We start from the raw sequence: 18,583 nt of genomic DNA, 5'->3' as shown, positions 1-18,583 counted from the left end.
CACTAGACATGTCATTATTTATTGGTATCAACCCAGAGCTGAGACAGCTCGACTACTGAGCAGGATGCCCCTGTGTGAAAAGCCAAGTGCACCWGATCACAGAAGTGCTAAATACTCGTTTCCCCTGCCAGCAACGCCGTCATTCACGCACATTTCACCAGGACCACAGCAGGCCCATAAATACACATGTCTCTAAACAAATGACACACAACAAACAAGCTCAATTTTACAGCAAAGCACCTCAACTCAGAAGCCGACATCAGCCCTGAAAATTCCACAGATTTCTGAGGTACCCAACTGCTGCTTTCTTGCAGATGACTAAGCAAAGCAGGTATGTGTCTATAATATGCAGTATCTGAAATGAAAATCTCTCGGAGCCAGTCGCACAAGCCTGGCAAATACTCCAAATGCCCACAAGTCACAGTTAGTGCCACAGTCTTCAGAACCAATTTGCTTCCTTTCTCTTAGAATAGTAAGTGTTTGGATTTGGTTTCTCCATAGATGAAAACAAACAAACACCCAAAATACCTTAAATATGTACCAAGCAATCTGTCAGRCCCAGGTAGAACAAAATCCTTATGGTCATTTCTTTCTTATTTCAGTGGTGATATTGTGCACATACTGTGAAAACAGAGCTGAAGGAGTTTGTTTCCTGGACAGAACCATCTTGGAAGTTCTACAACAACATTTCAGCTCCCTCAGCAACTGGAGTCTTAGTCTGAAATCATGGTCCAGGACAGCAATGATTTGCCTGAAGGTCTTGAGACTCTGATGAGTTGCTATTTGATGCAAAGGAAGAGTAAAGTTCTTTGTCTGCGAGTACACTCCGTATCCATTTCGGTGAAGATATCCAAGCACTTTGCTTGTCAAAATTCAAAGAACATGTAATGCCCTGAGATCTCATAATGTGATTTTCCAGAAATGGTTTAAGTTTTATTCTTACTTTTACACAAGTCTCTGAGGACGATACATTTTTCTCAGCCTTAGATGTCTTATAATTTTGTCCGAATGGCAGTGAAAAGCCTGTGCTCTGCTTARCCCACTGGAGATACCTGCAGCGTGGGAAGAGGCCTGTTGATAYCAGCCCACATGCAGCAGAGCTTGTGAAAGATGAACCCAGGTGGCTCCTTGTCAGCATGTGACATTCAAAGAACAATTCCATTGTGAGACAGGTTGTGCTTTTCCGCCAGAGGGAAAAATAAAGGGAAAGAGGGAGGAAGACCAGGCCACCACACTCTGCTAGGGCTTGAAATGGCTGAAAGCAGCTAAAAAATCAGTCCTTCCCTCAGCAAACGTGTACCACAGGAGAGTGTTGAGAAGGCTGCAAGCATCTTTAGCTGCTATGAGCTGCTCATGCAGCATTACTAAAGAGAGGGAATCTTTCTTCAAAGTGAACGGAGCCCATCAGCTCTGCAGGAGTTCCTTTGTGCCCTTGCTGTGCCATTCCCTTTCCCTCCCCTCAGCAGCGAGGCGGGAATGCCTGCGAGACGGCACGGGACGGCCTCCCAAGTCAGAACCTTCCCTAGTTTACAGACAAGCTGGTAAGTGTCCCAGTTCCAGGCCTTCACAGCGCGGTCTCACCCATGCAAACTTTGTAAGGTGATTTCAGCTTTCTGCATCTGAAACGGAGAATGTGACAAGATTTTAATCAAGAASCTCTAAAACCACAGTAGTCTGAACAGACTAAATCCAATTGTCCAACTCATTTAAGCAGCCTMAATGAAACTCGTGCCTTGGGCAGGTGGCACAATTTTACCTGTTTGTCTGAAAATGAAAGTCAGGGAATCTGAGTATCAGCAAAGTTTAAGATCACACAACGAATGAGTAACAGAGGCAACAACACACTCTCAGTTCCCTGATAAAATTCTGCACAGCTTTCCTCCCCCACAAAACTCAGATCAAAGTACTAAAGAGGTTATCTATCTTCCATACCTCTTTCTTACGTAGCAGTAGATGATAGCAAGTATCCCACTGGTCAGTATTCCTATACCAATTCCCACAGCAATGTAGCGCTCATAAGAATTATGCGCATAGGAATTCAGTGTTAGATGTTCACACCTCTCTCCATTATAACCTGCAAGGCACCTACAAAACAAATATACACCAAACTAAATTATACGGAACTTCTTTTGCTTTATATTCCAGAAATACATTTTGGATTTGATCAGGTTTTAACAATTCAGAGCCAGTCTCAAGAAGGGAAGGCTCGACTTAGTGCTCAGTCAGAACCTCTTAACTCCACCAAGACTACCAGTTGTCCCAGTCCATCTAGTTTAGAGCTAGCTCAAGCACAGTAGTCACAGCAGCAAACACAGTCTAAACACACCCTCATCCAAGTGGGTGTGGACAAAGGGCCCTGGGCTCTGCTGATCTTTAGTTGCTGCAGCATCTGCCATGGCCAAAGCTGCCCAATATGGACCTAGAAAACTCTTATCTATAAAGCAAGGTTCAGGCTTGGTATGGGAATTGCAACTGCTTTCTTTGGAATTACTGACCCCTCCCCTACTCCCTGTGAAAATCTAATCCTTTGACTCTAGCATGACTTGAGATGTTGTCAAGMCATCCTTTAGGAAGATTTAGAAAGCTGTGTATTTTCAGTCTCCTTTCCCTGGTATTACAGTGGCATGGCACCAGTCTCGAATCAGCAGTCAGCACAGCATTTAAGCATGGGCCAAACGTCAAGCCTTCAAGTGCTTCACTGGCACTTAAAAGTTGTGCTCTGCTAAAAACTAGTCGCATGACATTAATAATACATTACAGACAAAGAAACTACTTCTCCAAGAAGGGTATTTATAAATAGTGTTCTTTACTTGCATATGGGTTTCCTCAGTTCACTGTGAAAAGCACAGAGCCCATTAATACAATAGCTGTGGTGCTCCTCAAGACAGGCTTGCATAAGCTTCAAGAGCCTYGGCTGCTCTGTGTGGTCTACTGCAAAAGGGAAAGGAAAAGCTATGTTATCTTTGGGAAAAGTCAAATCATCTGAAAATACTTTCACAATTTAAGATGGACAGACATTTACTGCAGAAAGACACTTAACACATAGGTTTACTRTGATATGTCTTGTAAATCAGTTCAGACATGGTTTAGAGAAAAAAATTGACAAACTTTAAGTACTTCCTTCTGAGCCGTGTGTATAAGAAAGATCAGGTAAGATCGAGCCCATYGTAAGACCAGCATTATGCAACCTGCAAACCATTAGAACATCAATCCCCAGGAACATCAGGCCTTTGGGATGCAATGATAGTTTTGAACAAATCTCAGTGTGTTTCCCAAGCTGAATTCAAATGATGGATTAATTCCTTTTGCCTTTTCCCCGTCAAGGGACAAAAGACTACTGCATTTCTATTATTCCTGTCCCTCAGCTCTGCAGCTACAGCTGAGCTCTGAATGATGAAATTGCTCTCTTTATCCGGTCTGCACTGCCTAATGTCAGCACCCAGGATTCCTCAAATGGTCTCTCCATCTGGGAGCAAGCAACTCTGTGACTATTCAGTTTCTAAAACTGGACAAAAGTCCTATGCATTTAGGTTAGTAAGCAAGTGCTGCTTTGAAAGCACAGAAAATGACTGGCTTATTCCCAATCACAAAAGCCCAAATGAAAAGTGTTCTTTGGGACCTGACATCAGTGTTACCTAGAGCAGATAGAGCAGAGCATCCAGCAGTGATGTACCCTGGGGTGCGGAAGAAGCGCCGAGCGCAGCATCCATGTGTCACGGGAGCAGGCGTGGGGCGAGCCAAGAGAAAGCTCAAAAGCTGCACAGTCAAAGGAGGATCTGTTTGAACTGGTCTCTCTCCCCAATTAGAGCCGTCACTAACGGGGTGGGGTGTCCAAGCAATGTCTTACTATTCCAGGAGCTTGATTTAGTGATGTCTTAACTGAGCATACGTCMACTTCAGCTTTCAGTTATGACCATGAGAAAAGCAGCATCTGGCAGGAAGGTGACAATATCTGCTCGGAGTGACTAAACAGCGCTGCAGGGAGCAGAGGCCTTCCTTTCTGAGTAAACACTGAATCAAAGCTGGGAGATACTATGCCGATGGAATGACGTAAACCTCAGGCTGCTCTGGCCTGCTGTGGTCAACTCAAGACCCCATTTAGCATTTCCCAGGAATAACGATAGCAATTGCCCAGTTTACAGACCAAATTCCAGTTGCAGTCATTTCATGGCAGGAATTCCCCTTGGGTATTCAATTAGGCAAGATTTTCTTCTTCCTATATGCAAGCTGCTTTAAAGATGTGACAAGTGATGGTAAACAGCTACTCTATTTACCATACGACTGCATTTCAGGGTATGTCACAGGTCCAGTTGTGAATCAAATGGTTTGGACATGTAAGAGATTCAAGGTTATCACTGCTATCCTGATCACGCAACATTACTTTGAAAACAGTGTGCTGAGAAATAAATGACACCCCAACTCACGAACGGACATACAGAGAACAAGAAACAATTCTAGTCTTCTTCCTGCAAATCGTATGTGGACTTCTCTTTTACAGCAAAGGCTATTGAGGTAGAAAACGATGCATTAATTTAAAAAGTCTTGGCTCAATAGTGCAGCAGCAGTTTTTGGTATACTAGTCAAGTGGCAAGCCAGATAGACTGGAGGATGTGCTGAGACTGAGGCCCCATATGCTGAAACAGGCGCCGTGTCTCTGCCCTAAGGCTGTGCCGGGCCAATGCAGGGCTTTTTAGCTTTGCATCACACCTGTGGCACAGAAAGGAGGCAGAAATACACGTGAGCAGGCTCTAGCATCCAGGCCTGGCATCTTCTGGCTGCCTCAGGAACACTGCAGGCAAGCTGAGGAGACAGCTCTGCAGACACCAGCTTGGTACGTTTAAGCTTCGCTGTGCCTCTCTTCAAACACTCATGYACCAAAGGATCAGCCTCACAATTCTAGCTCAATGAAGGCCAAACACTGAACTACACAACATCAAAACACGAGCGTTAACCATAACCTTTCACTGTGTATTTCCTGCCACTCTTATGCCGGGCCCTGAGGAGAGTTCTATTGGAGGACTGACTGAGCACTTCACTGACGAAAGAGAAAAATAAGCAAAGAATGTACAAATTTACATGTCAGAAGGCACGGGCTCCCCAACAACCCCTATCCAGGACTCAGGCAAATGTATTCATGCTGCCTAAATATCCTTTCTGCCTTAGTTTTGATTTACTCCACTTCTACCGAGAGATGGCAGCATTTCACCTACCTACTGTGAGAGTAAAATTTGCTCTGCATAGGCATGCAAGACTTGTTGTCCTGAGCATAATCAAAATTAATATTGCCATCTGAAACCAAGGTCAGCCTAGACCAGAAGCCGGCCTAGAAAGCCTTGGGACAAACACTTTGCCTTGCAGGTCACAACTGAACGATACATTCCTTTTTCATCATCCAGAATGGGCAGTGTGGGCTGCAAGGTCAGGTCTAAAATGAACGTGCAGTAAAATTTTAGGTACTAAGTATTGTGACCCTGCATAAGTAGAAATAATTGTCTTGAAAAGAAGGAGAGTCTTGAAAACAACGTTTTTCCACCTATACCSTTCCAAAACATGCTAATTGTATCACATTATCCACCTAGATACTAAATAAGCTTTGAATAAACACATTCATGTGCCCTTTCAAGTCATGTGAGGGGAAAAAAGCATGCTGTGTAAGCACCTGACAGTCGCCTGCAACTGAGTCACTGAAGCAGATACACCTGGCAAGATCTGACACGAGATCAAAGCGACAGGCACCTGAAAACCTGGGCACGCTAAAACTGAGGGACCAGTGACAGAAAGAGTGACCCAGCAAGTGAGGGACGGCTCAGCGTTCAAGCATGGTCTGTGCTGGGGGAACGGGAGAGACGGAAAGGAGAGGCAATGGGTCAGCCCCAGTTCAGGATTGTCTCTACAGGCCACATGGAGAAAGGAGTTCAGGGCACTGAATGGATCACATTTTTCTGCAGTAAAACTGACCCCTTCTCAGCATTCCCAACTCCTGCCTGACCACTGCCCTGCAAACACAGCCCCTTTAACAGGAATTCTGCCTTCTTTTTGGCAGGAAGGATGCCCCAGGTCCTTGATCTGCGCCTCCTCAGCCCCTGCCAGACACCCTGTCCATACCAATGCCCCAGCTGACCMCACAGCCCAGCATTACCCCACCTCAGCACTGACTGCAAGCAAAGCCTGTACAACAGATACAGAAAGGGAAGAGAAAATGATTCAGTACATGGGAGGTGAATGGATTTACTGCTCACTGATCAGAAATCAACGGTTTTCCACCAGCTGCACCTCAGACCCCAAGGAACTTACAATTCCACAAAAAACTACCAGTTCCTCCAGTGATATTTACTTGCAAATTAATTTGTTTAGAATCCTTTATTCCTGAAATTTGATAACAAATTACAACTTATGCACCTCGCTGGTAAAAAAACAGAAGCTACAKTAACAGATCATAGTGACACTGCCATTTTCTTTGATGACTTTTTAAAGCATTTTTTATTCCTAATGAAATGTCTGTCTCATTACAATATGATGTGTAACTCACACTTTCTAAATACAGCACAAACAGGCTACTTCAGAAGTCACTAGATGTATTTCTACTTGGTTATATCGCTATTTGCTCCACATGTAACTTCAGAAGAACCACGTCACAGATAAATACACTAAGTCAAACCACAAATCTTGTACTAATAATTGAAATGCCTGCACTGAGAAATGACAATGATCTTTTACTTAAAACATATATGCACATATGTAAGTGTAAATATTTATATTATACATATATATATCACTCTGTAACACTATATAACTATGACAAACTACAGACAGAAAAAAGGAGAACAGTAGTTTGCCTTGTTTTGAATTATGAGGGGGAAAAAAAGCTTATGTATCTACTAAAAAAGCTTGTAAGACATCCTGAGATGACTTACAATTAAGAGAAGATGATTTGTATGCATGTTTATATTCTTTCAAAAGTACAAAGAGGTTAATAAGTATCAGGGTTAAAATCCTTTCCTCCTTTACTGACCTGCCAAAACCTCAGCTGCAGATTGCACTGTTCTCCAGAAAGTAATGACATCACTAGCACCTCAAGTAACATCAAGAATGCAGCTTGCAGGATAAACACGGCGCTGCGGCCTCGCTGCTTGGCAGGTAAAGAGCTTGAGTTCACATTTCAGTCAGGAAAGAGAAAGAAAGAAAAGAGAAAGCTAGCATGCTGAGAAGAGCTATGGAAGTTGTGATAGCCGAAAGCAAAACTGGAGCAAATGAAGAAGCTTCGGAATAACAGCAAGGAGAGACATCATTTCAAGTTGATGTGCTGCGTTCTCACTTGAACGCGGAAAGATTCAGACTAAGATGAGCTAACAGTCAGAAACCAAGCATGAGTTAGGAGTAGCAAGAATGACTATCAAAAGTGCAGAGGATTTATCCCAAGGAGCCCTAAAATACTTTTTTTCCAGTTATGACCAGGTAAGCGCTGAGCGTACTCCAGCTTTCTGACAGCCATGCCATCAGAGAGATTTTCAGGGCTCCACGAAAAAAGAGCAGCTCATCTCAGAAAAACAGAACAACTGCAATTCAACACTGTCTACATGACAGAGGTATTATGGCAGTCATCAGAGAAAAACATCTATCACTTTATTCAGTATTCAATATAGACAGATATAACAAAAAAAGAAGTACCTTCAGTGTTGTTTTTTGTCCAGCTATTCCATAATTCTGCACTGAGGGATGAAACGGTAATAGCTGACTCTTCACTCAGTGCCCCCATTGCTGTACAATGCAAATAGATGTTTACTGTAACAAAAAAACTCAGCATGTCTATTCAAGGTTCATTTCACCCAGAAAACATGTACCCACTTAACACAATTCTGATGTAATGCAGCAAAACAAAAACAGTTCTTTCTGCAGTGCTCTCACCTCTAACCTCCTTTTGTCAGAGCATAATTACAATTGTGGAGAAACAAACTGCCCTTTGCTGAGTTCCAAAACATATATCCATCCTGTTCTCAACTCTACTACCTTACTCAATTTATGGTACAGGTACCTGTAATGTATCACAGACAACATTACACCTACTTACTGGTCAAAGTAGTTTCCTTTAAAAGAATCTAAATTATACCCATCAGTTAAAAACTCATCCAGGCTTAAAATTACTTAAATAATCCAGCTTCATAATTTAATTATGGCTTTTTTTCCCACCCCCTCCCCTGGTTTTTCTAAGGAGTGAAGTGCTGCTCAACAAAGTCTTGTAATTTATGACACGGAAAAATCTCCTCCAGACTTACCTTTCAGCAAAATATAGATTAGCATTCCAAATGCCATTGCAAGCAGCTGCTTCAACACCTTCTCAACTCTTCTTTCCAGGTGACTGGCTTGCTGTGCTTATCTGTGCTCCTCTGTTTTCTCTTGCTCTTATATACCATGAAGCGTCATCTCCTGTTCTCACCAATCAAAAAAAGGTGCATCTGGCAACAACCTCAAGCCCCGAGGCAACCACACATTTATTTAGGAAACTGCTATTATCTAGCAATGGGATCAGGTTTTCTTTTGAAACCCTGGTTTCCTATTACCTGTGGGCATAATCGTGCATGCAAAGATACAGTTTTAAGGACAGACCTGGTATCTGCCAGAGCAGATCTACAGAAAACAGCAAAACAGAAGTTGGCAAAACCCAAAGTAATGCATTGCAATGAATGTGATCYATCTTTCCCTGGTCAGTGCACCTCTAAAGGTACTTCGAGAAGGACTATCAGCATTCAAACTGGAGTCGAGGGTCCTGTTTCGCTCAGGTTCCTTCCCTGGTGCTCCCTGTACTTCAGATCCCTGCCATCCAGAAGGGCAGCTGCAAGAACAGCTAGTGCCAAGATTAAGAAGTGATGAGACAMCCAGATAATGGGTGACGTTCTCCATCAGTGACTGCCAGCAAGAGGCCTTTGATCCCGGGCTCTGGGGAGCCCGAGGGCCGTGCTAACCACTTCTCGTTCACATCTGCCATGCGCAGCACATCTGAAACAAGGCCTCGGTGCGAGGCCTCATATTGCTGGCTGGGGCTCTGTGGGGTTGTGCAGAGCAGAAGCTGAGGGGTGGCAAAGCATGGGCACCAAGAGGGAATGCTGGCTGAAAAACCACTGAAAGAAATGGCGCGTTCACCCGGGTGCCATCCATCAGCTCTGAACTCAGCCCGCAGCTGCACGAAAACCTCTGTGTTTTCCTGAAGGTATCCTATGTTAAGGGATACCTTCATTACTGCTGTCACTGGAATGCATAATTAAAACAACCATATAAATTTTATTTGCAGCTATAAAATATACTATGCGTATTACTTATTTAATAATAAATGACYTCTCACGGTCCCAAACGCTGTCTAACTTTTGGTCACAGGCGGCTCAGAACAAGTGGAATCATCCCTCCATGGGGTGCTGAGGTAGCCAGATACACCAGGGCACAGCAGAAAGGCTCAGTTCAGTAACACACAAATACAGAAACAGCCCCAGCATTTCTCATTCTCAACCAAGCCAAGTGCCAAGTTAGTAATTTCACCCCACTAACAACCTTCACTTTTCAACTGTGAGCTCCAGGCTGTAAAAGCACTTCATAACGTATTTATTTTTTTAAACAAAATCTTCTGATAGATGCTCTGCAAAGTGGCTAGCTCAGTGTATCCCTCTGTGCTCTGCTCTCCTCAGTGATCTAACCACTTCACAGGTYCAGGAAAAAAACACAAGCTAGTTAGGCACGCTTTAATTAAGTGCTCTCCTGTTCATGGACCGCATTCCAGGAGGCTTTGCTCTTCCTTCGGTAGCCCGAGTCACAGCCTGCCAGCAGCACCCTGCTCGTGTGCAGCTTCTGTCCTCATGCCTGCTCGCACAACCTCTGCTACCAGTCCCACGAGGGAGTACCTCACAGGAGCCCTGCTTTCAACACTCATAAACGCACAATGGGAACCTAATCCTACTTGAGTCCGAGAGGAGGCTTCACCATTGGGCAACAGGGCTGGGTGCGGCAGGAGTTCGGTGGGGGAGGCTGTGCCGGCTGCCACAGGGCATTCCTGCCTGGATGAGAGCTCTGGGGCTGCCGCTCCGAGCGGGCGGCTCAGGCTGCCCACGGGCTCTTCCCTCCTCGTGCCACGAGGAGCCAAGGGCACGTTCAGCCGGTGCCATGCAGCAGCTCTGAACTCACCCCGCGGCTGCGCGGAGCCTCCATCCCACCACCTCTTAGCCGGGAGGGAGAAAAGAGAAGAGCTGAAGACGCGCAGTAAACTCGTTGGAGGATGTGCAGGAGATCAACTCGTTCAAGTGACATAAGCAAAATGGCAGAAATGGCTATTTCTGCCAAAAATGTAAAGAATATTTTTGTTAAATAAAGCAAAATGATCACGACTATAGGGCAGCAGTGTAAATTGATGGGAAAAAAAAGGTAATCGTTGACTAATACTCAGGGTTCATCACTCAGCTCCTAGMAGAGCAATAAAAAATCCCACCGTATTAACACATTTCTAAAACATGAGCGTAATAGTGATCGAGTTTTATTCCTCCTTAGTCAACACTGGCTTGACCATTTAGTGTGTTACTTTCATACACTTTGATCCTGCTAACATCTATAGTACTGCTTAAACAGATCAGCAAGCCCCTGCAAGACTGGGCCCACATATTTAGAAATGATTCTGTCAATTCCTTTTGCAAAATCTGCATTAAGGAAAGTCTAAGAAAGACCACCAGTAGAACAACCAGTACAGAGGCAATGCTCCATCTTTTTATTATAGCAAGCACTTCTTTTTTTTCTTGTTGAATGGAAGCATTTAGACATACTTCATTTCTCTTTCTTTCAGGCAATCTATAATCTGATGGCAAAAACCAAAGTCTTTTGTTMAAGTAAATCAAGATTATCCCAAATGAGATAAAAATTGAAAGTAAGACCCAGGCTCACCCCCCACTACCTTCACAGGGAACTGCAGCAGGCTCCTCATGTTGACAGTTCATACACTATCAACAAAACTGGATTTTGACCAGTAACTCTAATGCAACTTCTATATTGCACTAAGACCCTAGGTCCACCTTTGGAATTAAATGCTTAGGTGGAAAAAAAAAAGGGGAGGGGAAGCAAAAAAATAAGTCAGTGATCACCCCTTTTTCCAGGTTTTATTTTCTTTTCAGGGCAGGCATCTCCTTATCCCCACAGTCCTCTGTAAGCAGCAGAATAACGAGGCAAAGGAATTGCAAAACCCAGTTTTGCAACAAGAACTAAGAACCCTTAATGTGGGCTGAGATGATAAGAGAATATACAATTTAAAATTCCAGTACGAACATTTCATTCTGGATCAACTCTTCTTTTTTTCTCTTATGATGTTACATAAAACTTCCATAGTACTTGYAAGTATATTCTAATTAATAGAGATCCTAATCCTGCTCAGTAAGGAACTCACAGGCTTTGGGTCAACAGAGGAAAGGAACAACGAACACTAACACATTTCGTCAACAATAAATCTGGATATTGAGATAACAGCCCCTTATTCATGCATAACTTTTTTATGCATTCATGGCCAGAATTTAGTGCATGATGTTTAAGCTTACACCAGTGTTTTAAAATGTGTACCAAACATCTGCCTTCAGGTCAACGCTACTGCTTTGCAGTTGAAACACAGACTCCAGGTTTTCACTCCTTACAGATTCAAGATTTCTGCTGTTGAGAGTCCTGTTAAAGAGGAATTAAAAATTACGCATTATACCCAAATTGCTTCATGACTGAGGAATCCAAATCATATTTTCAGAAGAAAACTAGCATGTTAAACCTAGCTTTCATTCAGCTTAATCAACACCGAGGGTCCAAAGAGCTCAAATCGTTTTGTAGAGATACACATGTATATCTGTAAACCACGCTTTGCTCTTCATTTTCATACACATAGTTGACAAAAAAYAGCATAACTGCAAAGGCTGCATTCTCCAATTCATTTTTGCTCACAATAAATAAGCAAAAGGTAAAACAAAGTATTTTAACATTGTGTAAACTGTCAGGTTCAATAWACTTCACATGGAAAAATAAATACAATGTAGAAATAAATATCTTTGTAGTAAAAAATAAATGTTTTGTGTATCAATAAATAGAACAGCTTGGATTCTTCTTCCAAAGTAGCCAGCTCGCTCTAATAAATGAGCTTTTTAGCAACTATGAGTGTGTTCTTCAGAAGCATTGCAACAGTCATAGGTCCTACCCCTCCTGGCACTGGAGTGATAAAGCCAGCTTTCTTCTTCACTTCTAAGAGAGAAGAGAAAAAGGTATTGACAGAGAATATTTCCAGAATATGTTTCTCCTTAAATTGCCATTTACACCCAATGTTGCATAAGGATAAAGGACTAGGAGTTGGAAAGTACTGGAGAAGACAAGAAAAATATATTACAGTCACGACAGTTTCAGGATGCAATCAGGCCTGGGACTGCAAGGTAGTATTTGCCATTTGAATGTTGTTACCAATGGGTTTGTTTTGGGGCTTGGTTTCACACACAGCCCAATCCACTTGCAGAAGGCTCTCATGCCTCACAGGAGCACTAATGTTCATGCAGCCAGGGGTCAGCCAGACCCAAAGCTAACCCCATTGGGCTGCTTTGGCAAGGGGCAGATTTGGCCCTGCTGCTCTGGCTGATCAGATGGCATCACTAAAGGCCGCAGTGAGGCACAGGCAGCCTGTCATAAGGAGGCAATACAGACTTGCTTCACCACACGGCAACTGCGCCACCACACGCACGGCAACCAGGAAAACTAGGAAAGCCAGTGCATCTCTTCCAGGGAGTAAAAACACAACCCCAAAGCTGTGGGCATTCTGGAAGAGCAGCATTGAGAGCAGGTAATYACCGCTGTAACTACCAGAATGACCCAACAGCACAACAGTCACCTCTTTTCCTCCCCCTGGCTTGCAGCTTCTAACTAAGATACTCAGGAACTGGAGAATTGCAATGGGAAAAGGCACATTTTCCTGGCTGACTTGTTTTCTGCTTCATAGTCTAGACAAAGAGCAGAAGATTTGACTTGTATCTGAGGAAGAAGAGATTCTAGTGAAAAAATCTGATTTTGGATCTTTAGTCATAAGTATCCAGCACCTTCGCTGAAGGCTGTCTCTGCATGCTTGCTAGATCTTACTCAGTCATTACCTTTTCCTTGCAGAATCTTTGTTTCAGACAAAAAAAAAAAAAAAAAAACACATTTCCAAATCTGCTTTGGGGTCTTCCCTTTCGTGAGCCCATGGAGGGATGCCCTTTCAGTGCAAGTCCCCTGAGGCACGCAGGTTTGATCTAAGATGATGCTAACTGCATCTTTGTTCAGAGCCAAACGTCTCCCCCAGGTAAGGGAAATCTTTGTTTCTGGCCTTTTGCATAAAGTCTCTTCTGATTCTGATGGTGTTTTCCTATGTAACTGGTATGTCTGGATCTGGAGGCACAGATCATACTGAAATTTCCAGCCAAGGAATACTCTAAGAAGTAAATTAGCCTGAAAAATGAACTATGTCAGACTATTGCTAATAGAAATGAGAGATCAATATGTACGGCATATTAAAATAAAAAAAGTTGAAAGGACAAAAGTTGAAAAAAGGGGATTAAGGTCACATCTCTCTAACTTCTTTTKGCTAGGAATTAATATAATGCAGCAATAAATCATAACTTGATACTCGTATCTCTTATGCAAAATGTAATCAACTGGAATTTCAGGTTAGCTGTAAAAGAACTATATGTAACTAACTGGGAAGTCATCATCTGACAAAATGTAATGAGCAGTTATTTGCCAATAAAGATTATTCTCAATGGCACATTACTAACCAGGTTACTAACAAGTTTTCTATAAAATGCCACCATGAGAGATTTTTCCATTTGCTTGGAAACATTTTCCTAGCTCACCCCACTTGTTGCCACAAAGTGTGTGAAAAGATGTGGGGAGGCAGGTGCAAAATTGCAATGTAGTTGAATCTTTCAATGTGCATTTTTATTTTCAAAAYATCAGCTTTAAAAGAGTGCGCACACATACACATAGAGAAAAATACTGAACAAGCATAAATGTGGCACAAGCAGATATTTTTCCACACAAATCATTACAAATTTGAATCTATACCTGACCGCAAGAAGTGATCAATAACCAAAATATTAGGAAGCTGGATCTTCCAAACAAGATTTTTGTCATTGCTTTAAGTATATTCACCTTGCATGAATATGGTGCTTTACTGTTAAAAATAAAAAGCTTTACAAGCAGAACTACTAAATGAGACTTTGAAAAGCTGGGTATTATTGTATTACACAGAAGAATCTATTGATTCTGTATTTTTTTTAATGCAGGGCAAATCATGTCCAACAACGGAGCCCAATAACTGCATTCGCAGAGGTTAACAGCACATATCTCACTGAACTGAGCAGGAGAAAATTAAGTCTCACTGAGGAGGGCTAGTAATTACTGTTGGGAGGGTTTTAATTACTTAGTTCACTGGTGTCACCAGATATACTGCTAAGACATATGAAAAGGTAAACAAATCACAAGATGGTTTTTTACATTTAAATGTTAACAATGAATTAAGATCTCACATGGCAGTTATTCTTAATATTCTCAAACCCAAATAATTTGTCTTCTTATTAGTTACACTATTTTGAACTTCCTACCATTTGAGATTGGTGTTTATGCTGTTTATGGTTAATATAGTTACTACAAATTCCCAGGTGAATGTYGTAATTACTGAAATGTACCCACATCTGAAGTAAAAACCATAATAATTAACATACAAAAATATTTCAGGCATTTTAAATGGAAATCATTGTGGGTCAGCATGGCGGAAGCCATACTTTGTATCAGTTAGCATACAACCACCCAGATAGTTTATTCACAAAAAGCCATCCAGGGCCAAGATTTTTAAATAAACAACAGGCATCTAAGTAGGGGAAACACCATGTAATAAATCTCCATCTATAATAGTAAATACTGATATGGTGAAAGTAATTTTCAAGGACGAATGTCTGGGACCAAGAGAGAAAGAAAAAAMTGGTCCTCAAGAACGTGTTTTCTTTTCCTTGGGCAGTGTAATAGGCCAAGCACAGTCCTATGACAGCGCTCGAGTGTGACAGTTCTCATGCTGGCAAATAGCATGGTGCTTTATCAGCTCCTTTAGGCCTTGTTTATGCTTTTCAGCAGTGAAAATATCTTAGTCTTTAACTTTAACTTGGATGTCTGGAGACACATTTAGTCATCCCAAGCATTTCTCTGGCTGACCAAAATGCTAGTATACAAATTAGGYGAATATGGGGGAGGAGCTGCCATTTCACAGCATCTTTAGAACCTTAAAATTGTCCTTTGATTCTTCAAAAGAATTGAAATGTAGATTATTTCCTTGAAAAACAGGATCCACTGCTTTGCGAACACCCTTCATTCCTAGGTTCCTTTAAAGCTAAGGACATCAGACACCTAATAGGGTTAATCATACAAACTAAGGGCAAGCCTCAACCTGAAAGCTGTTCTGAGTCTTGTGCATTTGCATTAACTGATGCAGAATAATTCCTGCCTAAGCACTGTTTCCACACAGCATCATTAGTCTCTGCAAAGCTACCTGGGAATCTCTGCATCCATGCAGCGCTGCAGGAGCAACCACAGCAGATATCCCAGGCTGGGCTCCTCTGTGATTTTTCCCACTATTCACTGTAGGATGCTACTATGAGCCAACAWCCCCTTGATGTCTCCCAGTTCCTTCTGTTTCATAATATTACTCAGCCTGCTCTTATTGAGGTAAATTTAAAAGCATTGTAAACGGAATCCTCATACTCTAAATGTAAATCCTCATAGAGCTTTCCTCAAACAGGCTGCTGCAAATAAATCTTTGCTCACCCAACAGAGCATCTCAGGGATAAAAACAAAACAAAACTATGCAGAACAGCAACTTTGGCATTCAGCTGCTTAGCACAGACAGGTGAATGGGATATTGCCAAAGCTTTTGGACAATGAGTGGTGGTAGCATAAATCCAGCTTACCAGGATAAATGAATTCTTTAAACTCCTGTATGAAGTACTCCCCTCTGTGAAGAAGTACCTAGACTTTTCAATGCAGAACCTGGCTGCCACCAGTTAGCTATTAGTCAGCCTACCCCTCTGACAGCCACAACCAGCTCTACCACCTGCTTTGTCAGATGGGAAGAATCAAATTCATAGAAGTCTAGGTAGCAAAATCTCTCCTGTTCTTTACAACAAACCACACTACATTTGGTGCACTGTGGTTTTATGGGTCTTGCTAGTTTAGCTTTATTTAGTAATAGTGAAATTTATTTTTGACAAAGTTTTTGCCGTGTGCCAGGAAGATGACGAGCATGACACAATTATGCACCAATGTCACCTATGGAAAGCGCCTCATAAGTTGCCAGAATTGCACAGGAATTGGAGTTAAAAGCACAGAAGCTCCTTCCTCACTGCTTTACAAGCCTCCATGACCTTGTCTTTATGAGTCTAAGAAATCTAATCAGCTTCTACCAGGAGTAGGATCACTCATGGATGATGCCAGCGCACTCGGCCATCACACTGCAGAAAACCTCCGTGCTGTTTTTTGGATGCACAGCTCAAGGCAGAGTTGTGATCGCAGAGCTGCTGCCACCTTGCAGGGGCACTGGGCAGGCACTCGGGCTGCGGAAGCACAGGGGCAGGCAGCGCTGCAATGAGGCACCTCCAAGGTTGGCTGCCACCCTGGCGTGGAGCTACCCTGCTCTACCAGTCACTCCTGGAAATGGTRCTCCACCCTGTGAAGCTTTGGTGGTTGCAGGCTGCTGTAAGCTGCTTTATTTCATGCTCCTAGTGCTTTTTAGCCCTCCTTCCTTCTTTTCCCCCCACTACTATTGTGGCAACACAAGTCCTATAAAACGGGGCCAAGTACACTCACACATGCATTATGCTGTTTGTAGAATCATTTTCTTCCTTTCTGGGACTGAAACTTGCTGCCTGAAAGTCTTGAAAAATGTCTCTGGCAGTAGTCTAAGGATGAGACCACTTCATTCTACCTCTTGTGGCTCTCAGAAGCTAAAGGGCTCCCTTTCTGGACCATATATTTTGGCCAATTCCCTGCATAACTTAGGGCACACACAACACACTGTGCTGCTTTTTTATGAGGAGATGAATATTCACTCTGAGGCATCCTAGCAGCGTCAGACTTGGGACCTCAGGGCTTCACAACGGAATTCCACATGCACCATGTCTTTTGCCTTGTACTTTYAGATATCTTGGAAATACAGACAGAGGTAGTCTAAACAGATATTCCTACTTTTTATATGGAAAAACTTTATAGTGGGRAAAAAAAAAAAGAGAGAGAGAACGCAAGCAAAATGGCAAATCCAGTATTTAAAGGTACTTCCCAGTATCCCACAGCATGGGATTTCTGCTTGGAATGAATGGTTAACCCTGGCAAGCACAGAGGTTTACAGATGCCATGACTAAGCAGCCAAATAATACAGCAGCTATTAAGGAGTGACATGTACAAATGTATTTGTTAGTTTTAAGTAAACGTAGCAGTCTTAGTGCTCCTTCCCGTGTAGTCAAGCCTAAAGCAGTGAAGCACGGTGCTGCCTTGAGTGTGCAAACACACACAGAGCAGCTCGCTGTGGCAAGTGCTGCCAAGGCCAAGCTCTCTGGCTCCGGCTAAGCACGTGCAGCTCACTCGCCTACAGCGGCAATGGATGCAGCTCCACAGAGGCAGATTTTAGAATACTGACTTCCTAACTTCAAAATTTATTTTGGACAGCTATTGAATTGCTTTGCCTGTAGTAGGAATTTATTATCAGGTAATTTCTGAAGCAATAAAACCTTGTCTTGATTTTAAGAACGGGCAACATAAAACAATAGTTGTCACCTATCTGAAAAAGCGCATTTCTATTTCAGGAGACTTTCAGTCAGATCACCTGGTCAAGTTAGCCATACTAACCTTATTAATTCTATTATTCTAATAAATTTATTTTATTGTTAACCTAATGAAATTTAACCAACAACATGCCAGTTAAATATCTGCTTTACCCTTTACTCTGATCCTCTCAACACATGTTTTTTATAGTCATAGGAGGGAATTGAGAGAACAGATATTGGCAGGCTGAATTTTGTCAAACAGGTGCTCTATGTCATGCCAGCCATTTAAGTATCTAGCCTCAAACTGCAAAAATAATTATCACTTAGGCTTAAACATAAATCCAGTCCAATGACAAGGAGGAAAAGGATATAATTATTTAGTACACAATTGTACTAGCTGGTTACCTTCTGTAACTGCTTTGTCAAGTATTTCGCAAGGGTGATTTACTTTTCGGCATTCAAAACTGTATACATTGGATTTTTGTTACTAGTGATTTAGTGAAACTTTCACCGATACTAATGAACAACAATTTCCCTTTGGCAATGCACACTGAAATGCTATATGGAACTGCAGTGGCATAATCCAAGCTTAAGTTCGTCCCTCTTTTTTGGATCTTCCCTCCCCCCAGGTAAAATCCTGAGAACCAACCCACAGCAGACATGACAAGACACATAAGCGCATTGCCGAAACTCTGAATCACGGCCTGGCCATTGAATTTAGACCTAAATTACATTCAGAAGGTCATATATAATGAACA

The 18,583-nt window shown here is 42.4% G+C and overlaps 1 protein-coding gene across 4 annotated transcripts in view; it reads right to left on the bottom strand.

Annotated features, from left to right (window-relative positions):
• Nucleotides 1-512: 512 nt before the first annotated feature.
• Nucleotides 513-18,583, bottom strand: part of LOC112950076 (probable bifunctional methylenetetrahydrofolate dehydrogenase/cyclohydrolase 2) — a 46,808-nt gene continuing 28,737 nt past the window's right edge. Inside the window, exons 8-11 of one of the 4 annotated variants that reach the window (XM_026042546.1) lie at nt 7,669-7,758; nt 2,811-2,931; nt 1,933-2,085; nt 513-1,619 (exon numbers count right to left, since the gene is read on the bottom strand). In XM_026042546.1, coding sequence (XP_025898331.1) covers nt 1,565-1,619; nt 1,933-2,085; nt 2,811-2,931; nt 7,669-7,758 — 419 coding nt within the window. In that variant the 3' untranslated portion in view covers nt 513-1,564. Of the gene's footprint in view, nt 1,620-1,932; nt 2,086-2,810; nt 2,932-7,668; nt 7,759-11,076; nt 12,241-18,583 lie in introns of those variants that run through there. The other 3 variants (XM_026042544.1, XM_026042545.1, XM_026042543.1) reach the window with 3 other exon arrangements.

The sequence above is a fragment of the Nothoprocta perdicaria genome, unplaced genomic scaffold, assembly GCF_003342845.1.
Source record: "Nothoprocta perdicaria isolate Ctin4 unplaced genomic scaffold, notPer1 scaffold_307, whole genome shotgun sequence".
NCBI lineage: Eukaryota > Metazoa > Chordata > Aves > Tinamiformes > Tinamidae > Nothoprocta > Nothoprocta perdicaria.
The sequence above is the reverse complement of the archived record's forward strand: the minus strand, read 5'-3'. Positions and strand labels throughout refer to the sequence as shown.